Source organism: Tachyglossus aculeatus, unplaced genomic scaffold (genome assembly GCF_015852505.1).
Source record: "Tachyglossus aculeatus isolate mTacAcu1 unplaced genomic scaffold, mTacAcu1.pri scaffold_12_arrow_ctg1, whole genome shotgun sequence".
Classification (NCBI taxonomy): domain Eukaryota; kingdom Metazoa; phylum Chordata; class Mammalia; order Monotremata; family Tachyglossidae; genus Tachyglossus; species Tachyglossus aculeatus.
In genome coordinates, this window is record NW_024044858.1 from 992,606 (window position 1) to 1,006,926 (window position 14,321).

A 14,321-nucleotide genomic window follows, 5' to 3' on the forward strand; every position below is an offset into this window, starting at 1 on the left:
AGTCCGAGCCCCGCCCACTATTCTAAGCCCTGCCCACCAGCAGTCCGAGCCCCACCCACAACTAGTCCGAGCCCCGCCCACCACCAGTTTGAGCTCCGCCCACAACTGGGGCAAGCCCCGCCCACAACAAACCCGAGCCCCGCCCACCACCACACTAAGCTCCACCCACCACCAGTCCAAACCCCGTCCATAGCAAGTCTAAGCCCCGCCCACAACCTCTCTAAGCACTGCCCATCACCAGACCGAGCCCCACCCAACACCAGCCCAAGCCCTGCCAAGTCCAAGCCCCTCCCACAACCAGTCTAAAAGCCCCGCCCACCAGCAGGGCAAGCCTGCCCATAACCAGCCCGAGCCCCCCACCCACAACTAGTCTGAGCCCCGCCCACAACTAATCTAAGCCCCGCCCACAATCACTCCGAGCCCCGCCCACCACCAGTCCGAGCCCCGCCCTCTACCGGTCCGAGCCCTGCCCAACCACGAGTCCAAAGCCCCGCCCACAATCAGCCTAAGCCCCGCCCACAACCAGTCTGTGCCCCGCCCACAACTAGTTTAAGGCCCGCCCACAACCACAATAAGCCCCGTCCACAACCAGATCGAGTCCCGCCCACCACACTAAGCTCCGCCCACATCCAGTCCGAGCTCCGCCCACAACTAGTCTAATCCCCGCCCACAATCACTCCGAGCACCGCCCACAACCAGTCCGGGCCACGCCCACCACCGGTCTGAGCCCTGCCCAACCACGAGGACAAAGCCCCGCCCACAACCCCTCAAAGCCCCGCCCACCGCCAGTCTGTGCCCCGCCCACAACTAGTCTAAGCCCCGCCCACCACCACACTAAGTTCCTCCCACAGCCAGTCCGAGCCCCGCCCACCACGGGTCCAAAGCCCCGCCTACCACGGGTCCAAAGCTTCGCCCACAACTAGACTATGCCCCGCCCACCACCACTCCGAGCCCCCCACAACAAGTCTGAGTCCCGCCCACACCCGCACTAAGCTCCGTCCACCACCACATTAAGCTCCGCCCACAACCAGTCCGAGTCCCGCCCACCACAAGTCCGAGCCCCGCCCACAATCAGTCTAAACCCCGCCCACAACCAGCCCGAGCCCCGTCCACAACTAGACTAGGCCCCGCCCACAACCTCAGTAAGCTCCGCCCACCAGCAGCCCGAGCCCCGCCCACAACCAGTCTAAAAGCCCCGCCCACAACCAGGGAAGCCCGCCCACCGTCAGCCCGAGCTCTGTCCACAACCAGTCCAAGCCCCTGCCCGCAACTAGTCTAAGCCCCGCCCACCACCAATCCGAGCCCCGCCCACAACCAGGGCAAGCTCGCCTATAACCAGCCCGAGCCCCGTCTGCAACTAGTCTAAGCCCCGCCCACTAGTCCGAGCCCCGCCCTCAAGCTCGCTAGGCACCGCCCCCATCAGTCCAAGCCCCGCCCACCAACAATCCAAGCCCCGCCCACCAACAATCCGAGCCCCGCCCACAAGTCTGAGTCCCGCCCACAACTAATCTGAGCTCCGCCCACCACCACACTAAGCCCCGCCCATCACCACACTAAGCTCCGCCCACAGTTAGTCTAGGCCCCGCCCACAAATCGCACTAAGCTCCACCCACATCTAGTCCGAGCCCCGTACACCACCAATCTGAGCCCCGCCCACTAGCCCAAGCCCCGCCCACCGCCGCACTAAGCTCCGCCCACCACCAGTCTAAGCCCCGCCCACCCAGCCAGTCTAAGCCCCCCCCCCCCCCCCTCCCCCCCCCAATCTCCTTGCCCTACCCAATGTCTCTCAGGGTCCCTCTGAACTTGGGCCGATGCTCCTCAGACTCGATTTCCCCTTCTGCCTGGTGGGGGGGGGCGATCTTGGGCACAAACTTCTCAATGAATCAGCATAGTGATGCCCATGCCACCAAGGGCAATTCGGGTCTAAATTAGCCCTTGTCCATCGCGCCCAACATTAATTCAGCTTTGACAGAGTCGTCCATTCAATCGTATGTATTGAGCGCTGAACTCTCCCCCTCCTAGACTGTGAGCCCACTGTTGGGTAGGGACCGTCTCTATATGTTGCCAACTTGTACTTCCCAAGCGCTTAGTAAAGCACTCTGCACACAGTAAGCGCTCAGTAAGAATCAAGTGCCAGACACTTTACTAAGCACCACGGCAGATAGAAGCAAATCGGGCCGGGCACAGTCCCCTTCCCACGTGGGGCTCACATTCCCATCCCCATTTTGCAGATGAGGTAACTGAGGCACAGAGAAGTGAAGCAACTTGCTCAAGGCCACACAGCCCGTCTCGTGGTGGGCAGGGAATGCGTCCGTCTGGTGTTGTGTTGCACTCCCAAGCTCTTAGTACATTCATTCATTCATTCAATCGTATTTATTGAGCGCTTACTGTGTGCAGCACGCCAGACTAAACGCTTGGGAAGTACAAAAGTCGGCAACCTGTAGAGACGGGCCCTACCCAACAACGAGCTCACAGTCAGTGATCAGGGACTCTGGATGTGACCCCGATGGCAGGGCAGATTTTCCGAGAGGTCGCTGGCCACTCTGTCTCTCTTCTTCCCTCCGAGAGGGGAGAAGCCAAGGGCGGCTTGGCTCCCGATTCCCCACCAAGGTGGAAAATATTCCCCACCAGACTCCGCGATCCCCATGGCCCTTCTCGGACGGCCCCAAAGACCACACCCAGCCACGCGGCTCCATGAACAATGAATTTTTTATTGGAAAAACACAATAATCCAATTCTGTACAAATTCTTTCCAAAATCAACAGCCTCTGTCCTCCTCTCTTCATTCCGGCCCTTCCCCTGCCCCCGCTGTGCTTGGTGGAACGAGTCCCGACGTTGCAAACCGCCCTTCCCAACCCACATCCTCGGTTTCCCGGGACTTGACTCACGCTTTTGGATCAAGGCTAGAGATAGAATGGGCTGTGGGGGGGAATTCATGCAGCTGATGGTCCCTTTCCTTCTGCACCCCTTCTCCCCCTCTCTCAACTTTGCCCCTTAACCGCCCCAACTCCCCTGGGCTATGGCCTTGGGGTTAACGGGAAGAGGTCGGGGGGAGAAATGTCCCAGGGACCGGTAGGCAACAGGGACGCCGGGGATACGGTCCCCTTTTTGGGGGTAAATCCAAGACCCACCTACCGATTCCACCATGGGCAGTATCTCCGCCTCGCTTTCTGGAGCATGTGTCCACTGGACAGAATCGATCCCCCAGATTTTCTTCGGCTCTCTCTTTCCCCCGTGTAGTGTACTCGCGTCGTTGTGGCTTTCAATTTAGCCCGAGGATCCTGTCACCCTCTAACTTCAATAGTCCCTTGGGATCTCACTGCCTCTCTGATCCTGGATCTCAAGCGAGGGGAGCTACCGAGTGGATTGACAATCCCGGCTGCCCCTCTCATCTTGGATCTCAAGTGAGTGGATTTACAATCCTGACTGAGCCTGCGTGTGTGGGTGTGCGTGCACACCCACGCACGTATGGGCGTCCTAGAGAACGTCGATAAAAGGTTTGGCAACGGTTTTCATCTCCGTTAGAAGAGAGTCCCCTGAAACCCAGAGTAAGACTCGTTAAGCTGGAAAGAAGGCGGGAAATCCTCCGTCGGAAAGCAAGGAGAGCGTTCCTCGGCCTCATCCCTGATACCCGCCGGCCGGATTGGAGCGTCGGGCTCGCCGCGGTCGACGGGAGTACCGAAAGCGGCCTGGGAAGCGCGAAAGTCGGGCCCTTCCCCGAGCCGGGAGAATTAGCGTTTCTGGAGTCCATCGTAGTGTATCTCGAGAGCCCGGACCCGTCCAAGCCCCTCGGCGCTAAGGATCCAAGGCTCGGGACGATCGGAAGCGTTGGAGGCGTTCTAGCTGCTGCCGAAATGCCGACTAGCCAGAAAACCGTCCGGGGCCCATGCCCCCTTACCGTCTCTGGGCTCACACTGAGGTATGTAACGAAGAGGGCCCGGGAAGCCGAGCGGCCGGGCCCCTGCCGCTGACGGGGCCGCGGGTACCTGAGCTTAGGACGGCTGGATCGTCTGGGAAGGAACTGGAGTGGGAGAGGAATCGCGGCCTGGAAAAAACGGGGAGAACCAAAGTGGCGGCCGCTCCGCGGCCGCCTGAACCGGGCGGGGCGGGTCTCCGAGTCTCATTTGTTGGGGGGAGTAGGTTCCCGTCGCGGAGAAAGGAGACTTGGCTCGCATGTTCCTCCCTGAGGTGATGAGCGCGCCGAAGCCGTGCTGGTGGGAGAAGGCGTAGCCGGACCGCCGCGAGATGGTCCGCCTCAGCCGGGCCTTGGGAGGGGGCGGCAGCGGCCTCTTCATGGACTCGCGGATCTTCCGCAGGATCTGGCAAGCAGAGCGCACGGAGGTGAGGGCGCGCGGGGACGCGGGCCCATCAGTTTGTCGGCTGCCGGCCGGTTCGCCAGCCAGTCGATCCTAAGCGTCCCGGTTTTCTTCTTCCGGTCCCGCCTGATTTCTTTTTCTCTTCCAGCGTCCCCAGCCCCAGGCCCCCCTTGCACCCTGGGTGGCCCGGACCAGCAGCCGGTGCAGGGGGCTGCGGCCCTGGGTCTGCCCGGTGGACGGGAGAGTCGCAGCCCTGCGACCTCGGGGGCCTGGAGGGGAAGGGAGAGCCGAAGTGGGGGGGCCCCGGAGGCTTCGCGATCGCCCTCCCCTCACCTTGTCATTGGTTGTGGGCTTGAGTTCGGCCTTGAGGAACCTGTATCCGGCGATGGGTAGCATGCAGAGGATGACGCTGAGGAAGATGGCCAGCCACACTTCCGGCTGGTTCAGCGTGTTTCGAGCCGTCCCTGGGAGAGGAGACAGACGGGGCTGGGCCGGGAGAAAGAGACGCCTCCGAGAGGAGGCAGCCCCCCGCATCTCAACTCCGCGCGCGCCACGCTGCGAGCCCCCATATCCTATTTATTTTATTTTGTTATTATGTTTGGTTCTGTTGTCTGTCTCCCCCTTCTAGACTGTGAGCCCACTGTTGGGTAGGGACCGTCTCTATAGGTTGCCAACTTGTGCTTCCCAAGCGCATAGTACAGTGCTCTGCACACAGTAAGCGCTCAATCGATTGATTGATTGGGCCACAGGGAAGGGACGCACGCCCGGGGGAACGGGAGGGCACCGACCGATGAAACGGAAGGAGCTGGTGAAGATGAGGTACATGCCGTCACTGTACATGGTGAAAGTGATGGCGAAGTAGACCGCCAGGCTACCCCAGATGAAGAACTGGTTCACCGCCGTCCAGTAGGCCGTGTCCAGGCCAATCTGAAATGAGCCAAAGCAGGCAGAGCGACAGGTTGAGTTGAACCGGGGATAGAGGGCGGGCCTGGGTTCGAATCCTGGCACCGACAGGTGTCGGCTGCACGGCCCCGGGCGAGTTACTTCACTTCTCTGGGCCTCAGTGACCTCATCTGTAAAACGGGGATCGGGATTGTGAGCCCCGTGCGGGACCCTGATTAACCGGCATCTCCCCCAGTGCTCAGAACAGTGCTTGGCACATACGAAGCGCCTAACAAAAACCACCTTTACTAGTATCATTATTTGCTCAGTTACCTGAACAGCGGCGGGTAAGTGCAGGCTGCCGGTTACTCTGGGCAGGACTGGCTTTCAAACACGGAGTCAGTAATAATAATAATGATGGCATTTGTTAAGCGCTTCCTATGTGCGAAGCACTGTTCTAAGCGCTGGGGAGGTTACAAGGTGATCAGGTTGTCCCACGGGGGCTCACAGTCTTACAGATGAGGTCACTGAGGCGCAGAGAAGTCAAGTGACTTGACCAAAGTCACACAGCCGACAAGGGGGGGAGCCGGGATTTGAACCCATGACCTCTGACTCCAAAGCCCGGGCTCTTTCCACCGAGCCACGCCGCTTCTTCACTGTGCTCAGTGTTCCTCAACACAGGCTGGCTCATCCTTGCCGAGCCCCACGTTTAAGGAAAGGTGGGTCCTGAGCATCTCGGGCTCTGCCTCGTCTTGTGAGTTGAGACCGCGCGGTCTGAAGAACTGCTGCCATTGGGTTTCCCCCGACAAAACACGTAACAAAAGCCCGCGTCCTAGGAGAGCGGACTGTCCTGGGAGATTTCCCGTCGAAAGGCTTGAGGAGAGCTCTGGCTTTTGGCTGCTGCTCCAACCCCGGCTGCTCTGTTCCCCGGCGCATCCCCAGGTGATGAGGCCGGATCACACCACGCAGGCCAACCGAGGCTCTCCCAGTATCCCAGTGGGTCAGTCTGGCTCCCTGCCACTGCTCTGCTAACTTTGCAATCCCTGGGGCAGGGCCTTGTGTCCTCAGAGGCTCCCTTCCACCCAGAGAGGAGGCTATAATGGAATTAAACTCCCAAGCCAAGGAAGGGGCAAGGCAGAGACCCCGGTTGGTGTTTATCCTTCCCAAGGGCCGTCACCACGCCGGCAGATGCCATCGCTGCCCATCACCTTCGCTGTGCCTCCGCCAGGCTGAGAAGCCAGCAACCCTGGCCTACTTTTGGGTCTGCCGGGGGAAGGTTCTGCCAACCCACCTGGCCTCCATCCATTTCCTCCTCCCCCTCCAGCCTCTTCCTCCATTTCTTGCCCCTCTTCACCTTCGTGTCCGGGCTACCAGCTCCCTGGCTGGCACTGAACGCCTGACTGGCGCCGGCTGGCTAAGGGGGCATGCTGTGAGAGGCTGGGGCCCGCCTGCCCAGGGTAACAAAGAGGTGGAGGACTCTGGAGAGGAGGCCACATCCACATCAAGCAGGGAGAAAGATGTCCCGTCTCCCACCTACAAACACTGGCTAGGGATCTGGCCTCGGGAACTCGGGACATTCTCCTCTCTCCCGCCGACCAAACCGTGCCCGTTCGTGCTGTATTCCCCGCCCGCTTGGACCTCAAATCCCCTTTCCCCCTCCCGTCACCACCCTAGGTCCTTTCGCGACCTGCGAGAAGGCCTAGGACGACCGCAGTACCTGGACGGAGACCACCATGAGCAGGGACGTCTGGGCCATCAGCGCGAAGGACTGATAGTCCGAAGCGGTCTTGCCGTCACTCCGCACTGAGTTGAAGACCGTCCCAAAGGGCACGAAGAAGAGGATGAGGGAGCTGTAGATGCCGTGCACCACGCACTTGATGAACTCCCGCTTGTTGAAGTAGAGATTGTGCTGGCCCGGCTCGTACAGCTCTGGGAAGCACAGGCTCCAGTAATCATTCACGTCCTGAGGGCAGAGTCATCAGCTCAGAGGGGGGTGAGGGACACTGGGGTCCTGCAACCGCTCCCACGCTTACCGACAGCCCGTTCCTCGCAAGGAACGATCCACACACCTGGATCCAACGCACGTGTACCATGTCTCCATAGGATTCAGCCTTCAGGAGCTGAAACGGTGACCTCTCCAAGATCCACTCAGCTCTCCTCCTCCCCGCCTCCTCCCTCCACCCCCCAACAACACCCAGGTGAGCTTCCAGCGGGGCTGAATCCAGTGTGGGGAAGAGAGGGCCTGAGGGTCAACGGGGTCGGGCAGTTGAGGAAGAGGAGGGAGGAGTCCTCTCACACGGTTTTAGCTGATTTTGATTTTTTCTGGTTCTTCTCCTACCTGTCTGATCACCGCTTCTCGGCCTGCCCCGCACTCCTTAACCGTCCCTCGAGATTCAGTTCGGCGTCCCGTTCTATTCTCAATCTACGCTCATCCTCTCGTGGTTTCAACTACCACCCCTAAGTGGATGACTCCCAGATAGACCTCACTGACCCTGACCTCTCTCAACGACGTCTCCCTCCAGGACACCACCGCACGAATGGGCCTCCGGCATCTCAAGCCTGTCGTGTCCAAAACTGAACTCTCCTCCCACATCTCGTCCTCCGCCCCACATTCCCATCGCCTTTGACAACACCCCTGCAGCACTATGTTTGACTCCTCTCCTTCTTTCAACTCCTATATGCGATCTAGCACCGAATTCTGACAGTTTTTCCTTCACATCCTTCTTCTCCATCCAACCTGCCGCTAAGCTGGTCCAAAGAACTTGTCATATCCCACCCTGATTAGCGCGTTGGCCTCCTCGCTGACTTCCTTGCCTTCAGCCTCTCCTCTCCCCATTCACTCTGCTGCCCAAATCACTTTTCTAAAACGTCGTTTTGTGCACATTTCGCCGCTCCTCAGGACCCTCCGATCGTTGCTCTTTCCTCTGCACATCAAGCAGCAACTCCTGACCGTTGGCTTTGGGCCATTCAACCAGCTCTCTCCCCGCTGTTCACCCTCCTTCCGTTCATATGTTTCACGCCTCTCAAGCCAACCTACTCACTGAGCCTTTTAATCGTCTGGCGCCTTCCCTTCTGTCCGGAACGCCTTTCCTCCTCACAGCCAGAAGACCACTGCTCTCCCCATCTTTGAGGCCCTTCTGAAATCACAACTCTTCCGGTAGGCCTTCCCCGATTACTCCCATCCCTCCACTCTGCTTCACCCCCTGCTGCCGCTTCAGCACTTCCTCCCCACTCCCTCTCATTTATGCACGCGTCTTTATCTTCTATTGTGTCCCGTTGATTGTAATTTATTTTAGTGTCTGTTTTCCTTGCTAGATTCCAAGCTCCTTGAGGGCAGGGATCATGTTGACTAGCTCTCTTGTACCCTCTCAAGTGGTTAGTACAGTGCACTGCCCAGAGTAGGTGCCTAATCATCATCATCATCAATCGTATTTATTGAGCGCTTACTGTGTGCAGAGCACTGTACTAAGCGCTTGGGAAGTACAAATTGGCAACATATAGAGACAGTCCCTACCCAACAGAGGGCTCACAGTCTAAAAGGGGGAAATACTAATAAATACTATTCATTGAATAACCGATTGATTTAGCTACCACTTCGATATGGATGACTGCAAAATTTACTTCATCAGTTTGGACTCCTTCTCAAGCCGATCCTCTTTCTTGCAGGACCTGGATGTCCTGTTGGTTCCTTAAACTCAATATGGCCAAAATATACGCCTCCTCTTCTCTTCCAAATCCCTCCTTCTTCTCCCATTCCCATCACAGTCGACAAGTCCGCCGTTCTTCTGTCTCAGGAACTCACGTCACTGGTGTTCTCTCTGACCCCTCTCTGTTCTTTCCTTCTCGGAGTCAGTCTACAGGTAAACCTGATCATTCTTAATCCACGATATTTTCTGGATCTGCCCCTCCTTTTTTACACCCCGCCACCCTCCTGGAACAAACTCCAGTCATCTCCTGATTAGATTATCTGCCTCCTCACCGGTCTCCCTGGCTCCAGGCTTCGAGGGTAGGCCCTTCCCTGTCTTTCTGCCTCAGCTCGGGGGTCTCCTCTCCCAGTGGGCCCCGGGGAAGATTAGCTGACCGACAGCCCCGGTCTCTGCCTTGCTCCAGATCGATCTGGGCGATAGGCATGGCATCGGATTTCACAGAGCGGGGGAGGCCCTGGCCCCCATTTAAGAAGACCCTGACCCGGGTCCAATTCGGGAAACCCACCTGATCGAAGAGGCTCATTCCCAACACAGGGAGGGAGGTGTAGACAAGGTTGTACAGAGTAATGAACCACTCGTCGTACACGGTCTGTGGAGATGAAGCAAAATGGAAATGCACGTCAATGCCATCTAAATACAGAATCCTCCCCAGTGGATCCAAATTCGCTTATCCCCAATCGGGGCTCCTATCAATCAGTCAGTGGTATTTATCGAGCATTTACTGCGTGAGGGGCACTGTACTAAGCACGTGGGAGTTGGTAGACACGCTCCAGTGGGACTCCGGTCAGACTCTCCTTCAGCCCCCCTCCCCTCCCCTCCTTCTGGGGACCCCCAGCTGAGCTCGGGCGGGCAGGCGGTGGGGGGGGGCGGCGTCGTGAATTCCTCCCCGTGTCCCCCTCTTTCATTTTTTTATTATAGTATTAAGCGCTCACTGTGTGCCCTCTTTCATTTTTTTATTACAGTATCAAGCGCTTACTGTGTGCCAGGCGCTGTAGTAATAATAATGATGATGATGATGATGGCATTTGTTAAGCGCTTACTATGTGCAAAGCACCATTCTAAGTGCTGGGGGGGATACAAGGTGATCAGGTTGCCCCATGTGGGGCTCCCAGTCTTCATCCCCATTTTACAGATGAGGTCACTGAGGCTCGGAGAAGTTCCCTTTCAAAGCTCTACTGAGAGCTCACCTCCTTCAGGAGGCCTTCCCAGACTGTGCCCCCTCCTTCCTCTCCATCCCCCCCGCCTTACCTCCTTCCCTTCCCCACAGCACCTGGATATATGTATATATGTTTGTATGGATTTATCACTCTATTTTATTTATACATATTTATTCTATTTATTTTCTTTTGTTGTCTGTCTCCCCCTTCTAGACTGTGAGCCCGCTGTTGGGTACGGACCGTCTCTAGATGTTGCCAACTTGGACTTCCCAAGCGCCTAGTACAGTGCTCTGCACACAGTAAGCGCTCAATAAATACGATTGAATGAATGGCCCGGATAACGCCTGTTTCTAGATCTGCTGTAGCTGTGCCCCTGGCAGCCTGCCCACGGGGTGAAGCCCACGGCTGGGTCACCAGGCCCACGGATGGCCGGCCTTGCTGTTGGCCGGGCCAAAGCGCTTAGGGAAAAGTTCTCCTGCTCATTCGCTTCTCCTGAGGAATCTCAGAACCCCCTCTGACTCTGCCTCAGAGAGATAGCGTCCTCTCATTTCCTTCGACGAGTCAAAGGTCACACAGATCAACACGACTCAGCGTCGTAATCGTCCAACTTGGAATGGCTCCCTTTATTCCCAACCCTACCCTCTGACTTATCACTCACTTCATCCCGATCCTACTCTTGGCATCAACTCAATTCCTAACGCTAGCCCACCCGAGGCGGGGTCCTCTCGGTATGCAGAGAAATCTGACTCTGGGGTCGATCCTACCTAAGGACTTGCCATTGGTCCATATCAAGGGGAGGGCAAAGAGTAGGAGAGATGTGGGCATTACGCTCTGGGAGAAGAGTGTGGGCAATAAGGCTGGACCACACTCAAAAGAAAGACCAGAGTAGCATTCAAAATCCTAGTCCCTTAGCCAGACTCCCTTTAACTCCCTTTAAGTATTCCATGTTTTCTTCCAGGCTTGGCACCCCGAGAGGAAAACGTCGTCTGGGAACTCATCTGGACACGCTGCCCCTTCCCACTCTGTTACCTCTTCTGGAGGCCCCAAGCTGAGGGCCATGAGGACTTAAGAGAGGAGGGGCACAAGAATGATGGGGAGCTCGGTGACGGGTTGGAGGACGCGGGATTGTTTAGCCTGGAGCCGAGCAGAACAGAGAAAAAGAGGATAAAAGGATATTTGGATACATCAGCTAAATGGTCAGCGTGGCTCAGTGAAAGGAGCCCGGGCTTTGGAGTCAGAGGTCATGGGTTCAAATATATATATGTTTGTACATAGTTATTACTCTATTTATTTATTTTACTTGTACACATCTATTCTATTTATTTTATTTTGTTAGTATGTTTGGTTTTGTTCTCTGTCTCCCCCTTTTAGACTGTGAGCCCACTGTTGGGTAGGGACTGTCTCTATACGTTGCCAACTTGGACTTCCCAAGCGCTTAGAGAAGCAGCGTGGCTCAGCGGAAAGAGCCCGGGCTTTGGAGTCAGAGGTCATGGGTTCGAATCCCGACTCCGCCACATGTCAGCTGTGTGATCTTGGGCCAGTCACTTCACTTCTCTGGGCCTCAGTTACCTCATCTGTAAAATGGGGATTAAGACTGTGAGCCCCAAGTGGGACAACCTGATCACCCTGTATCCTCCCCAGTGCTTAGAACAGTGCTTTGCACATAGTAAGTGCTTAACAAATGCCAATTATTATTATTATTAGTAGTAGTAGTAGTAGTAGTACAGTGCTCTGCACACAGTAAGCGCTCAATAAATACGATTGATTGATTCAAATCCCAGCTCCGCCACTTGTCAGCTGTGTGCCTTTGGGCAAGTCACTTCACTGTGCCTCAGTTCCCTCATCTGGAAAACGGGGATTAAGACTGTGAGCCCCCTGTGAGACCACCTGATCACCTTATAACCTCCCCAGTGCTTAGAACGGCGCTTTGCACATAGCAAGCGCTTAATACATGCCATCAGGAAAAACGGTCGTTCCTAATCCCCACTGAAGACATAACACAGAAGGAAATGGGCTAACAAGGAAGTGGGAGTGCCCAGTCTGGGACCTCTGGGAGAGGTCAAGGGAGAGATTTTCAATTGCTTAGGGTGCGAGGGGATTTTGTCGTTGGGAGGTGATGGTTGAGGGGTCGACGATCCTTTCAGTGCCCTGAAAATGAAAGCCCAACGGAGTCTATTGATCGATCGATCGATTAGTACCGAGCTTCTCTGTGGGAGGAGAAGGGAGAAGCTCGTGGGTGAAGGCACCACGACCTCACTAATCTGCTGGAGAGCTTTATGGGGTGGATAGAGTCACATGGAGAGAAGGGAGTTGGAGAAAAAAAATCTATTTCGATTTCCAAAAGGCCTTTGACAAAGCTCCAGACTGAAGCTTCTTATAACTGTTGGGGAGGTAGAGCGGTCTAGCGGGAAGAACCCGGTAGATCTGATGACTGATGGGAAAGCGCTTCGGAGAGTACTGAGCAAATTAAAATCTTCTATTACAAAAATCAAGCAATCGCGTATTTGAAGGGAAGATCCGTCAGAGCTTAAAGACGGGAAATGAAGGGAAGAATGAAGGGATACATAATAATGATGGCATCTGTCAAGTGCTCACTATGTGCAATAATAATAATAATGGTGGTATTTGTTAAGCGCTTACTATGTGCAAAGCACTGTTCTAAGCGCTGAGGAGGTTACAAGGTGATCAGGTTGTCCCATGGGGGGCTCACAGTTTTAATCCCCATTTTACAGATGAGGTAACTGAGGCCCAGAGAAGTGAAGTGACTTGCCCAAAGTCACACAGCTGACAGTTGGCGGAGCCGGGATTTGAACCCATGACCTCTGACCCCAAAGCCCGGGCTCTTTCCACTGAGCCACGCTGCTTCTCTGTGCAAAGCACTGTTCTAAGCGCTGGGGGAGGATACAAGGTGATCGGGTTGTCCCACGGGGGGCTCACAATCTTCATCCCAATTTACAGATGAGGGAACTGAGGTCCAGAGAAGTGAAGTGACTTGCCCAAGGTCACGCAGCAGACATGTGGCAGAGCCGGGATTAGAACCCATGACCTCTGACTCCCAAGCCCTGTGCTCTTTCCACTGAGCCACGCTGCCATAAAAAAAGACAAAAGGACAAAAAAAAAAGCAGCATGGCCTGAGAGTTGGAAGGACCTGGGCTCTAATCCTGGCTCTGCCACTTGTCTGTTGTGTGACCTTGGATGAGTCCCTTCACTTCTCTGGGCCTCAGTTACCTCATCTGTAAAATGGGGATGAAGATTGAGAGCCCCACGTGGGACAGGGACTGCGTCCAACCCAACTGGCTTGTATCCACCCCCGAGCTTCGTACAGTGTCTGGCGCATGGTAAGTGGTTAACAGATACCATTATTATTACGGTAGAATAATAAGAATAAGAATCATTTCGGTGTGGCGTGGTGGAAAGAGCCCGGGCGTTGGAGCCAGGGGTCCTGGGTTCAAATCCCGGCTCTGCCAATTGTCAGCTGCGGGACTCTGGGCAAGTCACTTCACTTCTCTGGGCCTCAGTGAGCTCATCTGTAACATGGGGATGAAGACTGTGAACCCCCATGGGATCACCCGATCACCGTGTAACCTCCCCAGCGCTTAGAACAGTGCTTTGCACATAGTAAGCCCTTAATAAATGCTATTATTATTATTATCATTATTATTATTATTATTATATTGCTGGCTCCCTCGCTCAGGGGAAAGTCTGCAGCAGCCCACTGCCGTTCCAGCTACTAGATGGCAGCAGCACTCCATGGACTTTCTGGCCAGGTTCATTCATTCATTCGATCGTATTTATTCATTCATTCATTCATTCATTCATTCGATCGTATTTACTCATTCATTCATTCAATCTCAATCGTATTTATTGAGCGCCTACCGTGTGCAGAGCACTGGACTAAGCGCTTGGGAAGTACAAGTTGGCAACATCTAGAGACGGTCCCTAACCGACAGCGGGCTCACAGTCTAGGAGGGGGAGACAGACAACAAAACAAAACATATTAACAAAATAAAATAAATAGAATAAATATACCCAAATAAAATAAATGGAGTAATAAATATGTACAAACATATATACATATATACAGGTGCTGTGGGGAGGGGAAGGAGGTAAGGCGGGGGTGATGGGAATAATAACGATGGCATTTATTAGGTGCTTACTAAGTGCAAAGCACTGTTCCAAAGGCTGGGGAGGTTACAAGGTGATTCATTCATTCAATCCTATTTATTGAGCGCTTACTGCGTGCAGAGCACTGGACTAAG

General features: G+C 55.3%; 1 protein-coding gene across 3 annotated transcripts in view; it reads right to left on the reverse strand.

Annotated features, from left to right (window-relative positions):
- Window positions 1-2,962: 2,962 nt before the first annotated feature.
- The window catches only part of LOC119922904 (phospholipid-transporting ATPase FetA-like), a 135,613-nt gene continuing 124,254 nt past the window's right edge, over window positions 2,963-14,321 (reverse strand). For all 3 annotated transcript variants that reach the window (XM_038742528.1, XM_038742526.1, XM_038742527.1), the window contains exons 25-29: window positions 9,411-9,494; window positions 6,916-7,161; window positions 5,105-5,243; window positions 4,650-4,780; window positions 2,963-4,319 (exon numbers count right to left, since the gene is read on the reverse strand). In XM_038742528.1, coding sequence (XP_038598456.1) covers window positions 3,993-4,319; window positions 4,650-4,780; window positions 5,105-5,243; window positions 6,916-7,161; window positions 9,411-9,494 — 927 coding nt within the window. In that variant the 3' untranslated portion in view covers window positions 2,963-3,992. The remainder of the gene's footprint in view (window positions 4,320-4,649; window positions 4,781-5,104; window positions 5,244-6,915; window positions 7,162-9,410; window positions 9,495-14,321) is intronic.